The sequence below is a fragment of the Phyllopteryx taeniolatus genome, chromosome 16 (assembly GCF_024500385.1).
Source record: "Phyllopteryx taeniolatus isolate TA_2022b chromosome 16, UOR_Ptae_1.2, whole genome shotgun sequence".
Classification (NCBI taxonomy): Eukaryota; Metazoa; Chordata; class Actinopteri; order Syngnathiformes; family Syngnathidae; genus Phyllopteryx; species Phyllopteryx taeniolatus.
This window is the reverse complement of record NC_084517.1, coordinates 10,555,843-10,576,646: the sequence shown is the minus strand read 5'-3', so window position 1 is coordinate 10,576,646 and position 20,804 is coordinate 10,555,843. Positions and strand designations below refer to the sequence as shown.

The 20,804-nt window shown below is 41.4% G+C and overlaps 1 protein-coding gene across 23 annotated transcripts in view; it reads right to left on the bottom strand.

Annotated features, from left to right (window-relative positions):
* The window catches only part of mapk8ip3 (mitogen-activated protein kinase 8 interacting protein 3), a 37,255-nt gene that overhangs the window by 1,055 nt on the left and 15,396 nt on the right, over positions 1-20,804 (bottom strand). For 11 of the 23 annotated variants that reach the window (XM_061749308.1, XM_061749309.1, XM_061749311.1 and 8 more), the window contains 22 exons: positions 20,329-20,386; positions 19,827-19,979; positions 19,012-19,069; positions 18,159-18,310; positions 16,215-16,271; positions 15,967-16,137; positions 14,835-14,994; positions 13,711-13,761; positions 12,903-12,992; positions 11,961-12,116; positions 10,858-11,080; positions 9,672-9,869; positions 9,379-9,562; positions 9,188-9,307; positions 8,783-8,863; positions 7,160-7,227; positions 6,182-6,330; positions 5,935-6,106; positions 5,601-5,714; positions 3,302-3,340; positions 2,238-2,402; positions 797-943 (listed from right to left, as the gene is read on the bottom strand). In XM_061749308.1, the coding sequence (XP_061605292.1) occupies positions 797-943; positions 2,238-2,402; positions 3,302-3,340; positions 5,601-5,714; positions 5,935-6,106; positions 6,182-6,330; positions 7,160-7,227; positions 8,783-8,863; positions 9,188-9,307; positions 9,379-9,562; positions 9,672-9,869; positions 10,858-11,080; positions 11,961-12,116; positions 12,903-12,992; positions 13,711-13,761; positions 14,835-14,994; positions 15,967-16,137; positions 16,215-16,271; positions 18,159-18,310; positions 19,012-19,069; positions 19,827-19,979; positions 20,329-20,386 (2,766 nt within the window). The remainder of the gene's footprint in view (positions 1-796; positions 944-2,237; positions 2,403-3,301; positions 3,341-5,600; positions 5,715-5,934; positions 6,107-6,181; positions 6,331-7,159; positions 7,228-8,782; positions 8,864-9,187; positions 9,308-9,378; positions 9,563-9,671; positions 9,870-10,857; positions 11,081-11,960; positions 12,117-12,902; positions 12,993-13,710; positions 13,762-14,834; positions 14,995-15,966; positions 16,138-16,214; positions 16,272-18,158; positions 18,311-19,011; positions 19,070-19,826; positions 19,980-20,328; positions 20,387-20,804) is intronic. The other 12 variants (XM_061749315.1, XM_061749324.1, XM_061749323.1 and 9 more) reach the window with 6 other exon arrangements.

Here is a 20,804-nt window from a genome sequence, read left to right as displayed (position 1 = left end):
TAACGCCAAGTAAATGTAACTACCACTATCCTTAAGTCAGAATCAGAATCAGAATCAGAATCATCTTTATTTGCCAAGTATGTCCAAAACACACAAGGAATTTGTCTCCGGTAGTTGGAGCCGCTCTAGTACAACAGACAGTCAATTTACAGAACACTTAATTGGTCCAAAAAGTGCCATAGGAACTGAAAAGTTGCCTTTTTTCAATAATTTTTTGCAATCGTATATGAGAATAAAGTCTTATTTTTTTCACGATAAAGTCATAATAAAGGGAAGAAAGTCATATTTTAACAAGTGAATTTCAAAAATATAACTTTATCCTATTAGTATCATGCCTTTTATCCTGGAAAAGATGCCTTTATTACTTAAGAAAATTAAGACTGTATTCTCTGTACTCTCTGTCTTTTGTTCCCTCCAAAATACAGTCATAAGATTTTACACCTTTAGTGCTTGAAAAAAAACATATTTTGTTCGTGCATCGGTGTCAGATTTATGTTATGATAAATCCCAATCATATCAGAGCTTTTGATTTGCCCAATGCGAAGGAAAGGAGGATTAATTGCTTAAGCAAATTTGTTTTATTTGTGCTCAGATGTAGGTACGCACTTTTTTTTTTTTTTTTGAAAAGATATGACATAGAAATTTACTGCAACTTTTTTTGCTACGCCTTGGACACACACGCACACACACACACACACACTACAAAATAACATTTAACGAAAGTTAAAACAACAACTTGAATCATTTTCCCGAAGGAGATTCCTTTTCTTAGATTTCATGCTTAGTGAATGCTCACCTATGCGGAAGTCAATGTAACCCTCTCCACCGCTGAGCACCAACACATTTTGAACACTCTGGGCCTCGGTCTCCGGAGGGGCCGTGGAGCCCGGACCCTCTGACGGGCTGTCCAGCACACTGCCATTCAGTGTGGCCAGAACGTTGCCTTTCACAAACAAAAAAAAGGCCATAAGAGAAGAACCTATTGTGTGTGACTTAAGCGATCCATCAGGTGTGCAGTGGAACATGTTTCAATTCTACTTAATTGGTCCAAAAGAATTATTGATTATCTCTGTGTGTTTTTCTTCAATTGCTGTGATTACATCAGCCTTGTTGTTCAACTAAACATGCCCACATTTCACACTGAGTAAGCAAATGTTTGAGTAAACTGATATGAGATCATCATTATTTCAGTATACAGTGAACCGCACTTTATCTCAGGGGATGCTGTATGTTTGAAAATCTGCGATATAAAGACCTTACCGCACGCTTTAAACACATTTAAACTTCATAAAACACACTTTGTCAAAGTATTGTAAACGTAATTGAACACGCACAAAAATGGCAAGCATAAAGTTTATAGAGCGGCACGGTGGCCGACTGGTTAGAGCGTCAGCCTCACAGTTCTGAGGAGTGGGGTTCAATCCCCGGTCCCGCCTGTGTGGAGTTTGCATGTTCTCCCCGTGCCTGCGTGGGTTTTCTCCGGGCACTCCGGTTTCCTCCCACATCCCAAAAACATGCATTAATTGGAGACTCTAAATTGCCCGTAGGTGTGACTGTGAGTGCGAATGGTTGTTTGTTTGTATGTGCCCTGCGATTGGCTGGCAACCAGTTCAGGGTGTACCCCGCCTCCTGCCCGATGACAGCTGAGATAAGCTCCAGCACGCCCGCGACCCTAGTGAGGAGAAGCGGCTCAGAAAATGGATGGATGGAAGTTTATAGAAAATACTGAATGTAGTTTTTTTCTGAGTGCAGTGAAGTGATCATTGCTCTAAGACAACCAGAAAACTCTAGTTGCAATTGCTTTGGCGCCATCTGGTGGCATCTTACTACCAAGAAACTATATTGAACTTATGGGTGGAGCTTCATTTCGTCAGGCCACAGCTTTATCTAACAGAAAAAAAAGCGCTTTGTCGCCATCTTCTGGCATCTATAGGTAATTCCAAACCAATTACCTGCAGATTTGAATTTTTTGCGGCAGGGCTTGGCCATTATCCCCGTGAACGGTAGGTATTTACTGTACTACATATGCTTTTTGTGACATTTTTATTTGGTGGTGTGTTGTGAGATTGTTCTAATAAGGCTCAATAACGGTTGGGAAACACTAACAGCACACTAACCCTATCCAGTTTATAACATGTAATTGGTGTTGGAAACATACAGCGTCCAGTTTGTAAATCAAAAGCATTCACTGTGATGTGTGCATGCTTGACCAACAAGAGAATGTGATTTAGGCCCACCGGGTACTGTCACAAAGAACTTGACAGCATCGCGGTGTCCATGGAAACAGAGCTGTGCCTGAGCCATGGAGCAGTAGGGGATGAAGCTGCCGTTGCTTTTCTCGGAGCCGTCGTCGCCGTACACATGGATCACTCCCCCGGAAGATGTCGGAGATACCTTATTGGCTGAAAGGATGAAAAAAAAATACAATAAATGCCAACGTGACGTGAGTTTACGCTTTCTCCAAGAGCAAAGGCTGAAAAAAATGGAAATAAAATAACTGAAATAAAGTAACTGCAAATTAGAGTGATGGGGTTCCGCACATCTTCTGCATGCAATAGACGGAAGCCACAGCGACATATCCCTTAGAGGTCATCACCACATCGTGGCAAAAATGAATAGCATGCAAAGCAACCAGCAACCAAGGGAGTGTCATGGAGGTCTGGTAGAAATCAAAACAACCACTTTTAAGAGAACTGGACCTTTAGCACTGCTGGACCTGAATGCTAACATCAGCATGCTACAAAATCCTCCGTGGTCAATGCTGGCATGCTGTGTTACAGCCAATAGCATTGACCTTTTTTTTTTAATTTTTTTTTTTTAGTTAGCATGTTAGAAAGCTAATACAGTTTTAAATATCAAATGAATTGTTACAGACAATGAGCCCCTTCGTGAACAAAAAGGTTATAGTTGAGCACAAATAAAAAGGGCCCCGCAGATACGCTACTCACTAAAAGTTAGGGATACTAGGCTTTCAAGTCCTAAACCGCACTACAACCTTTACAGGTAAATTTAATTTGACCATCTCTAAAGTTTTGATTGTTCATGTCCATCTGTTCAACTCGCTGTTCTCTAACGAGGAGTACTGAAGAAGCATTGAGCAGTTGCAAACGTACGTTTATACATTTTGAAGAGGTCAAATGAAGTTCACCTGTAAAGGTTAGTGCATTTTGGATTCATCTTCATGTATTCCTAACATTTTTTTGCGAGTAGTGTATGTGACTTTCTTTGCTGATTATTAAAAGGTCACAAAGGCAGGTGAAGAGGAGGGCCAGTAGCGGGAGGAAGGAGCACTCCCACTTACCCCTCAAACCCAGGAGTTGTCCCCGGTGAAGGACCACCGCTACAGGAAGAGGAGGAAGAGGAGGAGGAAAGAGAGCAGATGAGAAAGTGGAGTAGCAGAAATAGTTAGGACCCAGACTGTCTGGGGAAGAGGGGAAACCACTGAGGGGGACAACACGGACGGCCTCTTCATGTGGAATAGTGGCAGTAAACTGAAGGAGATTACTGATTTGATCTGATTTGATTATTTCTCCAATAGATAATAATACAGTAATATTAATAGACCTCAAGTCACTGATGGTGTAGTGGTACACTCGCCTGACTTTGGTGCGGGCAGCGTGGGTTCAGTTCCCACTCAGTGACGGTGTGAATGTGAGTGTGAATGGTTGTCCGCGGCTATATGTGCCCTGCGACTGACTGGCGACCGGTTCAGGGTGTAGTCCGCCTTTCGCCCGAAGTCAGATGGGATAGGCTCCAGCCCCCCGCGACCCTAACCAGGATAAGCGATGTTGAAAATGGATGGAGATATTAATAGACCTGTCACAAACGCCAAACAATCCTAATTTGGATACAAGTGTGCACCGGTTGTACCCACTCACCTTTCGCATGTCCTAATTTTGACATTGAGAATCACACATTATTTATTAAGAAATTCATCATCAAAATAAAAAGGTGACTTTACATTAAATGTGAATTAAATTAAACTGTTTCCGCCCGTTAGACAAATGCAAAATATGGATGTTTGCCTTTAAGTAACAAAACCAGAACCAGTTGACATATTTTACATAATATTGTTGTTGTTAATACAATGAAAACCTTTCACTTCATAATATATGCATTATATTTATTTTACATTACATTTATTTTGCAAGATTCCAATTTTTTTGACCGCACTCTCAATATTTACAGTTCATTATTTTAGCATTTCACTTTATGTCATGCTACACTCATTTACGTCACTGCACTGCACTTTCATGTATACATATACATTTACATAACTTATATTGTTATACTGTACTTTTTTAAACTCTTTGTTTTTTGTTTTTTTTCTGCTCCAGCATATTGTTTGGTTTTTCTCCGGGCACTCCGGTTTCCTCCCACATCCCAAAAACATGCATTAATTGGAGACTTTAAATTGCCCGTAGGCATGACTGTGAGTGCGAATGGTTGTTTGTTTCTATGTGCCCTGCGATTGGCTGGCAACCGGTTCAGGGTGTACCCCGCCTCCTGCCCGATGATAGCTGGGATGGGTTCCAGCACGCCCACGATCCTAGTGAGGAGTAGCGGCTCAGAAAATGGATGGATGGATATTGTTTGGTATCTTCTTTTTGCTGGTAAACAGAGAGCCACTAAACTGGAACAATGACAATAAAATTCATATTCTAATCTATTCTAACGGAAGATAAGGGCTCATGAACCCAGTGCAGTAATCCCAAACAACCTGTGGTGTGGGAAATTATCAAATTCATGTTAAAAATATGATTTATTTACTTCAAATAATGTATCTTTGTTTCTCTCTAGCGGCACGGTGGCGACTGGTTAGCACATCTGCCTCACAGTTCTGAGGACCGGGGTTCAAATCCCAGCCCCACCTGTGTGGAGTTTGCATGTTCTCCCCGTGCCTGCGTGGGTTTTCTCCTGCCACGTCCCAAAAACATGTGTGGTAGGTTGATGGATGATTCTAAATTGTGAATGTGGGTGCGAATGGTTGTTTGTTTCTATGTGCCCTGCGATTGGCTGGCGACCAGTTCAGGGTGTACCCCGCCTCCCGCCCCAAGATAGCTGGGATAGGCTCCAGCACGCCCGCGACCCTTGTGAGGATAACGCGGTACAGGATGGATGGATGTTTCTCTCTATGTGCAACTGATGTATTGGAACAGGCATAACAATTAAATTCTCTTCCACTCGATGGCAGAGGGTGCAGTTTTGTGACATTTTTGTTTGGTGGTGTGCCTCGAAATGTTTTCTGAAGTCAAATATGTGCCTTGTCTCAAGAAGAAGCAAGAAGGGTTGGGAAACAATGCTCAGGTGATGTGACTGGTTTGATTTTGCTGTGAATGGAAGTGATCAAAAATCTAAGCTCGAATTTAGAAAGCCAAGCCAAATTGTCTTGATTTTAGGAGCTAAATGATGGTGCTGCAATGTAAAGACTCACACTAAACCCACAACAAACAAATGACAAAATAAAGTTTGTAAGGCCCCAAAAATGTAAACAGCTGCTGCCAGTGAATCAAACTGTGACGCTCACTATTTGTTCCAAGTCACTTCATACTGCACATTTGATGCAAATCACATGACAGCTGTGTACGACTGACACTCACTCTCTGTTAGCGGGATGGAGATGATCACCCCATTTCCAGTTCCCACCCACAGGCGATTTCCACCAATCAGAAGAGCCGTGATGCGCACAAATGAGAAGCCCAGCTTGCCGGTGCCTGCAAATCACAGATTGGAAGTCAAGCAGAATGTGATTATAGGATTCACACATATAAATCATATATCATTATTTTGCTGGCTATATCTTTTTTCAAGTTTCAAGGTGCAATAAAACTATTATGCATGCAAATTATGCATATCAACAAGTTCATACATTGTACATAGTAGGCGCATTAAAATTCATCTATCTATGAGTCTCCGCAAAAGACGTCCTCTCACCGAGCATCTTGCTGACATAGGGCTCGATGTCCACATCCTGCAGGTGCTGATGCGTGTGGGCGTGGTAGAGGCGCAGCGTGGAGTCGAGCCGGATCGACACCCACACGCCGTCGCCGATCCAAGCCAGCTGGCGCACCTGGCTCTCCCTACGAGGGTGGGCGTCGAAGGACTTCTATTGGAGAAGAAAGTGGGCCACGTGACAACGGTTTTACGCAACACAGCAGAAGAGGAAAAGGACGGGACTCGCCTCAATCTGCATGCTTTTAGGCTGAATGACGTGGATCTTGTTCTTGTAGCCGCACCACACTTTATCGTGCACGACGGCCATGCAACGGATGGAATGATGAGGTCGCCCCAGGTCCATGAGGTGATAGTTAGATAAATCCCATTGGCCGTCTGCATGAAGACCACAAACCCCTTCATAGCACTCAGGACAAGCAAGACATTCTCTGTTGGCCTAAACACTACCAGAAGCACTCACCTACATTTACATTTATAACCTGAATACTGTACTAATATTTGATCAATGAATTGTATTAAGGCATTCTCTTTATTTTGTAGGGTTTAGGTCGGTTGCCCTGCTTCCAGTACGTGTATATGGATGACATAGTTTTTGTCCAATTACATTTCAGGCTGTATGTGCTGCCATCTCATCTAACCTGCCCAGGGCCTTCACATTTTGTGGTGCTGCCAAAGTAACTTAAACTATATTAGCAACGGGACTGTTTCTTTAACCAATGAGAGTTCAAGTTCATTTTTCTGTCCTCTAAATTGCTTGCTCAAAGCAAGTCAAGTTTGACTATCAAAACACATCTGTAGCGATCCGCAAACATCAACATCTCTGGTGCATTTTGTTTGAATGTTTTATGTTTTTGTCATGCTACTGGATAAATATTGATTGTGAACTGCTTCAGACGATGTGCGTGGCACAGTTGTGTGCTGTTACACTGCCTTTTGTGTAGTATTGCTGTTTCATATACAGTAGTTGCGACATGAAATTGGCAGTGTTAAGAGGTAGATGAAGTCAGGTAAGTCCCAAGTGAAGGGTGAGGAATGCACAGCCCACCACTGATAGCACTTTACTTTGAGTAAACTGTCATAGATAAACTATCTTGAAAAAAAAGAGAGTAAACTCTCATCTGACCATTCACAATTTCAATTAATTCTCGTGCTCGTGAAAACCTGGGAAAACAATTTGGCCATTTAAAACACGTGTAAGCATTACCTTCTGATCTGTGAAATATGGCAAGGGTCCCGTCAGCGAGGGCGACCAGCACACGACCCTTCACGTGTCTGCGATGGAGAGAAAACACACCCTTAGAGAAACTCACAAGGCAACATTTGCATGAATCAATTTGTAAATAGTCAGTGGCATTGACTGTTTTCATTTACAGTATTTACCCAAATGAACTAATATTGCTCCGCAGTAATATGGTCAACATTTCTAACGTATGTGTTAATCTAAAAAAATTATTCCCCCATCAATCAAACCAAATGACACGAGCTCCTGGTAAACACTTTTTTCCAATTAACATTTTAAGACCTGTGTTAATCTAAAAAATAATTCCCCCATCAATCAAACCAAATGACATTGGCTGATGATAAACACATTTTGGTTCTGAAACACAATTCTTGATTGATTCAGGCACAAGCATGCATGCAAACAAATTCTGGCCAGAAAACAAAGATCAACAGTGATGTTTACAGGTGGAATCAATCAATTACTACCAAGTTTGTTTGCAAGAAAAGTCAACTACACGGAAGATTAGATGTCTTTAAAGCATTGGTTCTCAACTTTTTGTCTCCCCAGTACCTGCATTTTTCTATTGTTGCTAAGTTGCGACCCACTTTTACAGACGTTAGAAACTAACTATAAAGAACATATATTGCATATGAATATACATTTAAACATAACTACTCATACTTTAATGTTTAAAGTGCCTTTCAGAGCACCTTATTAAGAAACTGAGGATGACCATAACTGCACGTCCAAAAATGTATATCTTGGGACTGATCTCTTCTTTTTAGGAAAGTGTAACATCAATAGTTTATTTATTTATTTCTTTTAGGAAATGTAATGAAGGCTGCAGACCAAAGCAACTGTAACACTTTTAACAGTCAGAATTATTATGCTATACATTTTGTTATTACCTGTCCATGACCCAATTAAAATGGGTCCGTGACCCACTTTTGGGTCCCGAACCACCTATTGAGAATTAAAGTCTTAAAGAACCTCTCTAGTGCTGTGAACATGGGCACTTATTCCATAGTTCTGGACTTTAAAAACAATGTCTGCAGAAAACAAATCCTCCAAAAAACATATTTGGTTTTATTTTGGCCCACTCACATTAAGATCCAAAAAAGGCGGGAGCCTGCTGATGTCAGATTGATATACGAGCATATTTACTAATTAAAATAATGTGTTTTGCGGTGTTGCCTATATTAAAAGTATGTATGTTTTTTCATACAATAACCTTTGGGTGCTGTTGTGTTGATGTGAGTGTGCAACAATATATGATAGCAATACAAGGTAGAATACCAACTTGAACAACACACACTTGTTTGGAAATATAAATATTGCCACTTTATAGTATAGTACAGAATTTGGTCATCATGGGAGCGTATCGATTTTGGCGATGAAAATGGTGCGTTTCCGGGGGGAATTCGTTATCAACAGATTGCTCCAAAACAGATTGATATCATTGGAAGTGAGTGCCAGTTTCAATGACTTGAGAAAACAAAAACAAACCAAAAAAAGAACAGAAATGGAACTCATTGGTGAAATACAGGACATTTGTACACCATGGGTGTTTTAAACCATCAAACAAGGAAATGATGTGGCGCTTACACCAGACTGAGCACGGAGTCTTTGAGTTTGATGGAGTGGAGACAATTTTTCCAGTTGCCAACCGCAGAGTGGACATAAAGCCTGGAGGGTGACAGAGAAGAGTCATACAAACACAAATTCTTAGTCACAGGGTTCATTAGAGCAGTGGCGCCAGACGAGTGGAAGACCTTTGTGTATCAAAAAAAAGAATACAAAACTTGGTCACTGCCGAATTACATCCCTTCCCTAGGCTTCTCATGTTTGATGTACTGTATAATAAATTAGGCCAACATATAAGCCAAAATTAGTCTCTAGCTGAGCTTCTTTGATTAAAATATATAATGCACTGGAGGAATGGCATGAAAAGCCCTGTGTTGATATATATATATACAGTATACCCTGTAATATAACAACGTGCTTACTTACCAGCCGTTCTGGGCCCCGAGCCACATGGTGGGTGCCATGCTGGTGTAATTCTTGGACTCTTTACCACCATCTTCCATCTCTGGAGGTACTGACGTCTCCTCTTTGGACTGACCAGCGGCCCTGAGTGGACGGAAAGTATGCAGAGTTCAGTCTCCTCTTGATGGCTCTGCGCTGACACACTTTGATTCTACCTGTCAGGGCCGTCTGCTGGACGAGGCGGCGGATCAGTGAAGACGTGTTCCGTGAACGGTCCTGAAGGTGCGGATCCAAGTTCTGCGTGATTGGATGTTGACTCTGGAACTTCGGTGGCCTCTGTGGCCTCCTCAGCAGACTGGGCCGGGTGAATCTTGCCACTTGCGGGGGGAGCGACGGGTGCTAAAGCACGACATCATTAAAAAAATTAACACGACTCCTGGTAGAGCTGACACTGTCTCACCTCTCTGCGGTTAATACAAAGATGCAGGAGCATTCAGGATGTGCCCACCTTGTCCTTTGTCCATTATGGGAGTGTCAGTGCGTGAGGAGCAGTTGCTACGGGCAACACTGCAGTTAGTGGCGCAACCCACTAGCGTGATACCAGCCAACATACCCTCCACGCTGCCGGTGTCCTCGCCTCCCCCTGCACCACCATCACCTGGATCCAACACGATCTCACCAGCCGGATAATCGCTCTCACTGGCAGCTGTATAGGCACACAAACAAAAATATGAAAACACTTTCTGTTTTCTGTGTGAGCAAAAGACAGGAAATACATTTAAGCTACATAGTCATGCAATTCCCAACCAGTGCCCCAATATCAAATGACGGATGAAAAATGAGTGGGTTGCGTCAGGGTGGGCATCTGGCGTAAGATCTGTTCCAAACAAACCATGAGTTGCTGACGTGACAAGCCAAAGGTCGCAAACACATTTCTAAGAGGTTTTGTCAATATAGGTGTCAAGTAATGTAGGATTCTCGCCTTAAAACAATACGGCGCAAAGGGCAAGCCTCAAGGCCACTTTGGAATTATTCACTTTTAATTTATTCAACACGCAAACAGCGATCCATCAGAGTCGGAAAAGATATGCAAAGTAACTATGCATCCACTGTTAAACAACCCCTTACCAGTTACACTTTTCCATTTTTACCATTTTGTACCTTTTCTATTAAAATCTCTTTCTAATCTTTTAACTACTATTTTTATTCATTCGTACTTCTTCCATTTTTGACGTATTACTGCTTGTGTCAAACACAAATACAAAATGAGAACACTCACAAACAGCTACAGTAAACCAAAGCTCATACCCAAACGCTCACGCAGACTAACTGCTCATGTTCCTGATGTCGCTCACGAGGCCACGCCCCTTAAAGGTACACAGCTCAGGCGAACAGTTATTGTATTGTTGGGACTTCAGACTAGTCCCAATGTACAGTAATTACACTAAACCAGTTTATTTCTTTATATTCTATTTTATTATGTTAAATGCTATTTTTCTTTATTAAAAACACAACACTTAACTGATTTTTGGGGAATGGAATGGATTGGATTGCTGGAATTTAAATGGAGAATACTGGTTTGATATGTGAGTAAATTGAGTTAAGAGCTTGGTCACGGACCAAATTCAACTCGTAAGTCAAGGTACCACTGTATAAGGAAAGCACCAGCTGATGACGGGAGGTGTGATCTTCACCTGGCACACTAGAGATGCAGAGCACGTGAGCGTTGCAGACGTTGAATTGGTCGACGAGCGAGCCCGGCTGGTTGGCATCGATGATCACCACCTTGCTGGCAGAGTGGGTGCTGGTGAGGATCCAAACACGGCTGCTCATGGTGTCTGTTTCCTGCAGCTCCTTGGACTGGAGGAGGAGAGGAGCGTTGGAGGTGCAACCAGAGGGGGCAGAAGTACTCACGCTCTACTTAAGTAAATAGAGAGATATTTGTGTAAAGGAAAAAAAAAAAACTGGTAAAAGTAGAAGTTCTGATTAAATTTCGGTTCTTAAGTAAAACTAAAATAGTACAGACTTCGAAAGGTACTTCAGTAAAGAAGTAAAAAGTGAAGCAGTCAGTTCTATACAGTACAATACCCTTTTCGATAACTTGGCACAGTGGAAAGTAAAACCTAGTGCACATATAATAATTTCCCCGTTTGATTAACTTGCATAGTGCTTGTATTGAGATGAAGAAAAAGAAAATCATGTTACATGTCGCTTATTGTTTTTTCATACGTTCATCCTAACAAAACAATGTGACCGCATAGCTTTGCTATGTTGGCAACTGAGGATCAAAAAAATGCGACGTTAGCTATAATAAAAACTGAGGAAACACACCTTAAAGTACCTGTATGTGGGTTTTTTTTAGATTAGAAAGACAATTTTTGAATGCTAAAAGCTTGTGGTTTTTAGCATTGCAAAAAACACAACGCATTTGCCGCAAATCATTCTTGTAGCCGAAAACACCAAAGAATTCTCTTAAATAAGGTCATGCACGGGGAATACTGTATCTTCCCCCTATTATCTTTTGCTGTCGTCATTGTTGCTCCCTGGTTCATGTTACTCCATGTTGCTGTTTTTTTTTGCCATACAGTTTAAGACCACAAGATGTCAACTGCAGCCTCTCTGTTTGTCTTTTTTACATTGCGACGTCATCCACGGAGGTTGAAAACACTAACAAGCCTATTTTGACAAAGACGAGAGTCTAAAAACTAAAAAGTTGTCCGAAAAAGAAATACTCAGGTACAAACATTTGAAAAATGTACTTAAACCTACTATGAAGCGACTTCAGTCACAGGCTCACCTTCCTCTTCTCGGGAGAGTTGTGGTTGCTCTTCTTGCTTCCTTCATTCTCCTCTGCTTGCAGGGGGTCGCTGCCACTGGAGACCGCTTTAAGTGGTCCTGACTCCTGGCTGCTGGCTCTCCATCCTGTCAGGTCCACTCCGGCTGCACACCACAGCTGAGGCGGGCACAAACACAGGCTCACAACCACGGAAACTAATAAAAATCCAAGTGGAACATCTTAAATCATTCCCCGTGAACCAGTATGTGAAAAAGTTCCGCGCTTCACATTTTTTTCCCACCTTTGATAACATTTTGGCCTTGATGGAGGTCTGCGTTCTACTGAATGACATTCATGTATTCTAAAAACAGTGGTACCTTGACTTCGTGACCAAGCCGGTAACTCAATTTAGTCATATGGCAGAGCAATTGTCATCATTACAGTGAATTGAAATGTCATTAATCTGTTCCAGCTGTCCCCCAAAAAAACCCACAAAAATGTTTTGTGTTTATAATAATTAAAAATAACACTGTATTGTATAAAAACACAATACAACACAATAAAGGAGACTAAACATAAATAAATGAAATAACAATAATATTACAAATATTTAAAGATTAGTTTTTTTGGTCTTCTTTCAAACAGCAGCATAGCTCAATCTCGATTGTAATTCAAATTTTGGCTCGCAATGCAAAGCAAAAACAAAACAAAATAAAATAAAAAATAAAAAATTCGACCAAGCGACGGCTCATAACTCGACAAAAATCAAGGTGCTACTGTATGTATAATTCTTCATATTATTAATATTATTCTCAAGCATTATCACAGCTGTCCAGTCAATCTCCTAGGTTACCTCCAATTATGAACCTCTGATCTCCTGCAGAGTGCGGTGTGTAAATTTCATCTCGGTCTAGTTAAGTAGAAGAAAAAAAAAACTAAACAAAAACCAACAGAATTTCTTACCTTTCTGTTGGGGTCTTTCTCGACCAGGGGGCGACAGTAGACCGGGACAGGAACGTTCTTCATGCGATTATCCTCTTTTTCACTGTTAGTCTAAAAGCAAAAGGCAGCAAGCAGCCAGAAAAAAAAGTATTTAATTGCTGTGTAGTTCCTCTTCATACACATTCTGGGTTGCTGGCCAGGATATAAAAAAACCCCAACAACAACTAACTAACTAACATTAAGCTTGTCTACATTCTGGATACATGTACACTTTATACACAGCAGGCATTAGAGAAAATTCCACTTAAATCACCAATTTGTAGGGTTTGGTGTCATTAACAACTCATATTGTATCCTGTTTCCTCACTTTGTGTTGGACTGAGAGTGACCGAGAGGATGCACATATCCCCAAATCTAAAATCTATCTGTGTGTAATAAAGATGGTGATAATATGAATAGCATGGATTTAGAGTGGGTGTAACACCAAATACACTAATGTACTCATGAAAACTTTGAGATATTGTGGTATTTCGGGTGAAATTTCAGGATGAAACTAAAATGCTTTACAGATTGACTGAAGTTGACCTTTTCTCAACTTTTTAATGCACAGGTCCAGCTCTTCATTGCTCCAGTATACTTTTTGTACAACTTGCTATTCTCTACTGGGCACTGAATGTATGTATGGATCAAACACCCAACAGTTAGTATGAGAAATATTGATGTCTCCGCTTTAGTTGGCACGTCCGTGGCTCTCCTGTTACATGGGTCAGCGCTGTAGGGATGGGTGTTAAAAGGACGATCAAGCTGGGACTCTGTTGCTGTCACTTGCCTGTTGTCTTTTCAGCTGGCTGTCCTGAGCGCTGTCCGTCTGACCGCCGGTCTGTGGGAGACCAGAGTTAGAGCCACCTGCCTCCAAATACACTCTGACCTTTGGCCCTTCACACCTACAACCAGCCTGCCAAAGTGTGTGCTTCATTTTGACACTATGACATCACTCATTTGGAGAAAAAAAAAAGAGTGCCAGCACTCTCATATTGTCAAGGGACTTGAATGGAATAGCCTGCTCTAGTAGGTAATTTGTGTAAATTTTCATCTCTCATTACCAAAAGTAATATGCTATGAAACTGGTAGGAACGTGTTTTTATTCTAATGAGAAAGTTTCTCGTAAGAATGAGAAACAAGGTCCTCTTTTTTTTGTTACCCAGAAGGGGAAGCAAGCTTAAGTTGCTTGGACCAATAACATTGAGATTTGCTTTTTCTAAGCGAAGGGGGAAGGAAAAGGGGGAGATTTGATCTAAAGGCCATATAACCCAGCCCTAATCAGTATCGTATAGTGGAACCTCGGTTTACGACTCAGTTTATGGACAATTTTTAAAAGAACAATTACCTCGGGTTACACACTATTTTCGGTGTACGAACAGTCTTGGCCGCAGAAGACTCAGAACATTTTCTCGCACCACACAAACATCATTGACGACGTGCTTCAGGTATCTTTGTTTTTTGCCTAAAATGGCCAGCACATCCCACAATGCAATGCAAGAGCTGCGCACCATTGTGGGAAGTGGTGACCATTTCAAGCTAGCAGTAACCACACGGGTATTACTGTACCCGAAAAGGCTAAGGCACTGCACCGGGGCTTGCTCGCGAACCCATTGTTAAATGAATTATCTTTATCTCTCTATTTCTTTATTTTTCTTACCACACAACAATCAAAGTAAGGTAAATATAACATTGTCCTACAACTGGATGTATTAATTGCATTTCCAGTCATTTCAGTGGGAAACATTACCCCAGTTTGCTAACATTTCGATTTGAGAATGGCATCATGGAACAAATTCAATCTGTAAACCAAGGTTCCGCTATAATTCCTTCCTGTAATCGTATGTGTTTTTTTCCTATGGCGGCAACGGCAAGTGCATCTTGATCATTACTTTTTCGGGGTGACCTGTGTACCTGTTTGAAACGTGGCGGAACACTCCAGCCACAGGCCTGCATGATGCCATCGTCGCGACGCATGTGCTCGCGCACTTGCCGGTACTGTTCCCGCCGCTGCTCTCGGCGGGCCAACAGTGCCGAGTCACTGAGGAGAGACGCAACACCGTTACTGGCCAGTCTGGAAGCAACGGCCAGGTGGAAGGGGCGAGGAGAGAGAGAGCCAAGCGTTAGCGGGCAGCCAGCAGCGAGCCACAGACTGGAAGAAATATTGCAATTTGCCTCGCCTTCTTTTATACGATACAGTAATCCCCCACTATATCACGGCTCACCTATTGCGGTATGGTAAACATACACAGGTTTTTGTGTTGAAATACATTTACAACGTGTTCCAAAAGTGTGTTTAAATAAGTTACAATGTGAATTCAACTTGTGGGAGAGATCTTTTACACGGTTTGGACGTCAGCCTTCTCTGTTAGCCAAAACACTCTGACTACATTTACAAGCAAAATTCTAATTCTCAGCATCTAATTCTCAGTATTGTGTTTTTATGAACATTTTTAAAATTATTTTGTCATGTTATCAGATAAATATTTTAAATTGTTTCCTATAATGTCTTTGGCACAGCTGCGTGCCGTTGTATTGGATTTTTGTATAATATTGATGGTTTCTCGAATTGTGACGCGATAGTGGCGGTATTAAAAGGTGGCTTAAGTCGGGCAAGTCCCGACTGAAGGCCCAGGTACCAAATGCATGGCCTGCCACTGCTACTTTTAAGTTAGAAATCAAATGTCTAATTCCATTATTATTACATATTTTCTATATATTTTATGCTTGCATTTCTTTCCCATTGCATTCAAATTCGTCTACAATATGTGTATGTATTAAGTTTAAAGCTTGTGGGAGGAGTATTATAAGGCTTAAACTATATAAAACTGTTTGTTTTTTTTATATGGGCTTTATACCATCTCGCAGATTTTTCTTGTATTGCGGGTGGGTCTGCGGCGCATGTAGCTCCCGCCATGAACGGGGGATCACTGTCATTTAAATTCTTTTGTCTTTGTCGTGCATGAGGAGATTTAAAACAGCAAAAGCGAGCAAAGCGGCGAGGCGTTAACACGGAGAGGGAGGCAGCCGGTGTGCATATGCTCACTCTTCTGGGAAGAACTCCAACGTGCGGTTGGAGGTGGAGATCTGACACATGGTGTGGCTGCGGCGCTGAGGGAAGCCCGCCGGTGAGGGCGACTTGTAGTGAATGTTAACGCTGTAGTACGGACGCTTGACAGGCGGAGGACTGGACGATGAACTGAAGAGACGTGCAAAGCTGGAGGGACGCAGAGATATTGTAAGTTTGTTTCCCATTCTGGGTGGCAGGCGATTTTGTTTAAATCAGAAACTTACAACTGCCAGATGGTAGACTTCTTTTTCTCCTGGATTGCAGGACTCTCGCGGGAAGCCCTGGGGGAGGGAAAATATACATGGACATTAATGGGAAGTAAAGTGGACGTTTAAAAGTTGAACGGAAATCTATTCCAGGTTTTTTTCAGACTTAGAAATAATTATTGTATCCATCATTAACCTATATTTACAATACAGTGTGGCACTCATATTCGCAGATTATTTTTAACCTATCATCCTTTATTGGCTGAAAAAGTGACCTATTTGTTGTTTTCTGCTCAAGGTAGCCTTGTCTAATATAATGATTTGGCACCATCTCGTGGCATCTTGGTGCCAATGAATCTACAAATGAGTTGATGTGCTGCTACATGTCGTACTTGTGGCATCTATAGGCAATTATGAATCTTTCTAGGGTAGCATCAGTTACTTGCGTATTTTAACCCTTCGTGGCAAGGCTCGGCCACGATCCCGTGAGAATAGCAGGAGAACACTGTAAAAGCAATGTTTAAGTAACATTCGAAACTTCTTAGCTGCCATACAACAATAGAAAGATACAAAATTAACTACTGGTAATCTTAAAACAAAAGAAAACTTCAACAATAGCTGAACAATAAATAATGATGAGTGATAAACAAGTAGTATGGAGAAGTGAATTAGTGAGTCACTTAGCATGAAGACTTCATCCCTTTCACTTTTTATTGTTTTTAACTTTAACTGTCATACAACAGTAAAAAAAAAAAAAAAAAAAAAAGTCAGTCGCAGTTAATAGAAAAATGTAAAAACGTGGAATCAACTTGAACGTGTGTGCGTCTGTGGAGAGATTACTGCTTGCTCCCATAAAACCTTCATGCAACTCATCTTCAGCTGTACACAAATTCTGTTCTTTTTTATTATTAATGTTGAATTATTGTTCATTTAATCATATCGAACTTGAGGAGCCCGGACAGAGATGCTTTCCCACTTTGCGAAAAATCCACATTATGAATAAGTCAACATTTATCAGAATCTAAACTGTAAACACACTTGAAAAGTAAATTCTTAAGATGGCTCACAAGATATGCTGAGCTCTTGTGCAAAGAGATGTATGCTTCAGTTATGGATTTTTGTGCAACTTTGGAACCACATTACACTTAAATGTTTATGTCAAATTCAGACTGGACTGGCCTGCTGAGGCCTCAGAGGTTCCACTGCTTGAGCTTATTTGAGTGTAAAGCTTTGCTTACAATGGACTCAAATCCAACTATTCACATGATGTGGTTACATATAAAGTCAATGTAGTTTGCGTGAAACGGCACACGAACCCGTGGCGGACGACGACGCGTATGACAGGTATGACGCGACGCGTGTGGGGTGAACACGTGAAAATTTGATTCTTCCCTCATTTGTTCGGGTTGGGAAATTTGAACTACAAGTCACGGCAGTCAATCAGCTTCGAGAATGGTGAGCAAAGGGCCAGCCTTGGAGACGGGATGTCCCGCTGGCTGCCGTGGCCGCTCAAAGCGCTTCGTCGGAGCTGGAAAGGGGAGCCAAACTAGGAGCATCGGAAATCAAAGCCGGGGTGACTTTTCGTGCTGGCCGTGGCCGCTCACAGCACACCGTCGTTGGACGCGCCGCTGAAGAGGACCGAGGTGGGAGGAGCATATCAATGTGGCGCAAATGAAGCGAATGCACATTCAGTGTGTATAATCACTCCCGCAATCAAACCCGTGCGAGGGACGCAAGGCAAAAGTTTGTGCAAAATATGAGCGGCCGTGGGGAACATCAATCCGACTTCCTTCCAGACCTCTCAAACACTACTGAAATGCTTTCACACACAACAGATTTTCTTGGGTAGTGTGTGCGAGAGCGTTTCAGTAGTGCGTGAGAGAGGTCATTTTGAATTATGTCTATGATGGCCCCTCGCAGCAAACAGTATCACTATTTTTGCGTCTTCTTTGCTCTACATACCTGATCATCTCTGTCCACCGCACAGCCTCCTGCAGCTCCATCAGCCTCTCCTTGTACTGGTTCCTCTCCATCAACACCCTCGCCATCTCTACCCGGGTAAACCGCCGCCTCTGGGTCATGGTCATGTCGCCATCTTGTATGGGAGATGAAAACTGGGCGACAAGTGGCAGTTGTTTGGGGAGTGAAGCAAATATTTACATACACAGTTTGTATGTTCTTGCCCTGCTTCCGTAGGTTTTCTCCGTTTCCCCCCAAAATGCATGTTTGGTTAATTGATGTCCATAGTTGTGAATGTGAGCATGACTGGTTGTTTGTGTATATGCGCCCTGCGATTGGTTGGCAAAAAGTGCCTTCCTCTCGCCCAAGGTCAGCTGGGAAACGATTCAGCTCATTCACGACTTTAATGAGGGAACGTGGTCGAGAAAGCGAATGGATGATTAAATTACTACAATTATTGTGATCACTCTGGAGACTCATCACTTACATTTGACTATCGTTAGGTCATAGGGCTCCAAAACAAGAACACACATACTATTTAAACTCTGCTCGTTGGAGCAAGTGCACACACCATCACATCCGACATCATTGCAGTCACTTTACATTGTATTGTAGTTCAATTATCAATTATTTAACTTCTGCCCGAATTGTGTGTACGTGTTAGATAACATTCTCACTCAGTCTTCAATGCTACATTATACTCAATGTTGAAAATAAGGTAGAACAAAAGGGTGGAAAAGTCTATACTTCAACATTTAGTGATTGTAGTAGGATTACCTTAGATATTTGACAACGACACTATTTTTTTCTGTTGGATATTATTAGCGCAGGTGTATAGTGAGAAATAAGGACTCACATCATCATTTCCTTCATCCTTGGAGTCCCGAGATGCACCGAGAGCCTCTGCTCTTAACCTGCAGCCCAAATACAGAAACAGTTTTTGACGTGTACTACATGGTAACGGCTTGGTAACTAGGCAGGAAATAACTTATTTTTTTTGTTTTATTTCCATGAAGACAATAGCTCACTTCTAAATTTTTATCAACCGGTTCTGTACATTTGCCATTGCATTCATTAAATTGACAAACATATACAGTAGACATTCTCTGATTTAGACTTCATGTTGAGTGTACTTTCTTGACTGAGGACTTTGTCAATATATCAACAGCTAAAACTGGTCATCAACTGTATTTGACTTTTATAACTTAAAAACAAGTATTTTAAATAACGTATGCTTATGCTATTTGCTACATAACAAGGGAAAATATTACTAACAGCTCTCGAGATACAGTAGTACAGTTTTACACTATCTCTCTGATATTGTGCATATTTTCTTTTTTAAAAACTATACATTTACATAAATTCCGCTCAACAGTGGGGATCATCACAAGTGATCTACACGATAGAGATGTTTTGTCCCTTGGTGCTTAAACTCAGACAGAACAAACTTTTACAAGATGTTACTCTTTTCAGTTTCCATTGCTATGATCAATTTGTTTTTGAGTCTTTAAGGTATGTATTAACATTCTAAACTGGTACTGTATATGTATTTACGTGAAGGTATACGTAAGAAGTACTTAGTTGCAGGGGAGAACGTATGGACAGTACTTACAATCATCTGTCCAACAATATTCCTTCTTAAGATTCATATTAGTTTCCAATCATTTTCACCTCCGTAGTTCTTCTTCCAGCTCCTTGACTCTGGCGTCCACCTTGTTCTTGGACTGCCTCACGGCCTCCAGCTCCTCCCGTAGCACCTCATGCTCACTGGACAGCTCGTCCACTTTGGCAATAAGATCGTCTTTTACAATGTTGAGAGCGTTTCTGCGAAGTGAAAAGGAGAGGAACTTGAAGTCATTCCATAACCGCACATTTGAATCGAATGGAAAAATATCGCTTGTGGTTTTAAAATGGGATGCAGACGAGGAACAAACCTAAAATCAGAATGTAGAAGCTACTTTACAATTGGAATATGAATAAAACAAGGATCTTCATTAATGAAATACTTTTTAAATTGTGTTTGAAATTACAGCATAGTGCATTTTAGATTGACCCTAAAGGTGTACACGCAATATTACTACATTTTTGAGAGTAGTGTATTTTTGTGGCGCCGAAATGAAAAATCGGCCCATAATGCTGAGTGTCGAACATGAGGCAATTCCATGTTTCTTACTTGGTCTCTAGGAGCTGTTTGTTCTCTGTCAGCAGGTTCTCCACTTCCTTGCCCATCCCTGAAACACACACCTGTGTTACTCATCACACCACCACATGTATTTGTTTGGTAAAATCCCAAGCATTTACAATCTTTCTGCATGAACCTTTAGTAGGATAAATGATTAAAACTCTACCCAGAGTATTGATGTTGAATATTGGGTAAACAGTGAATAAATCCCGGAGGAAAATAAACATGATATATCTTTACTGATTGAGAGGTGCTCAAATTTGGGGGAAGTAAGTATTTCCTGGCATTCACAAAATCGGGGTTCATCACTGTTGTGGTTCACCAAGCAAGCATGTTGATCGAACGAGCTGCAGGGAAATGCAACACAAGCCAAACACAACCAATACAAGTTTTAAGCAAACAATTGGCCATGGAAAGAAAACTAGTGAGAACATAAACTAATAAAGAAAAGGCGGGTAAACTAAAAC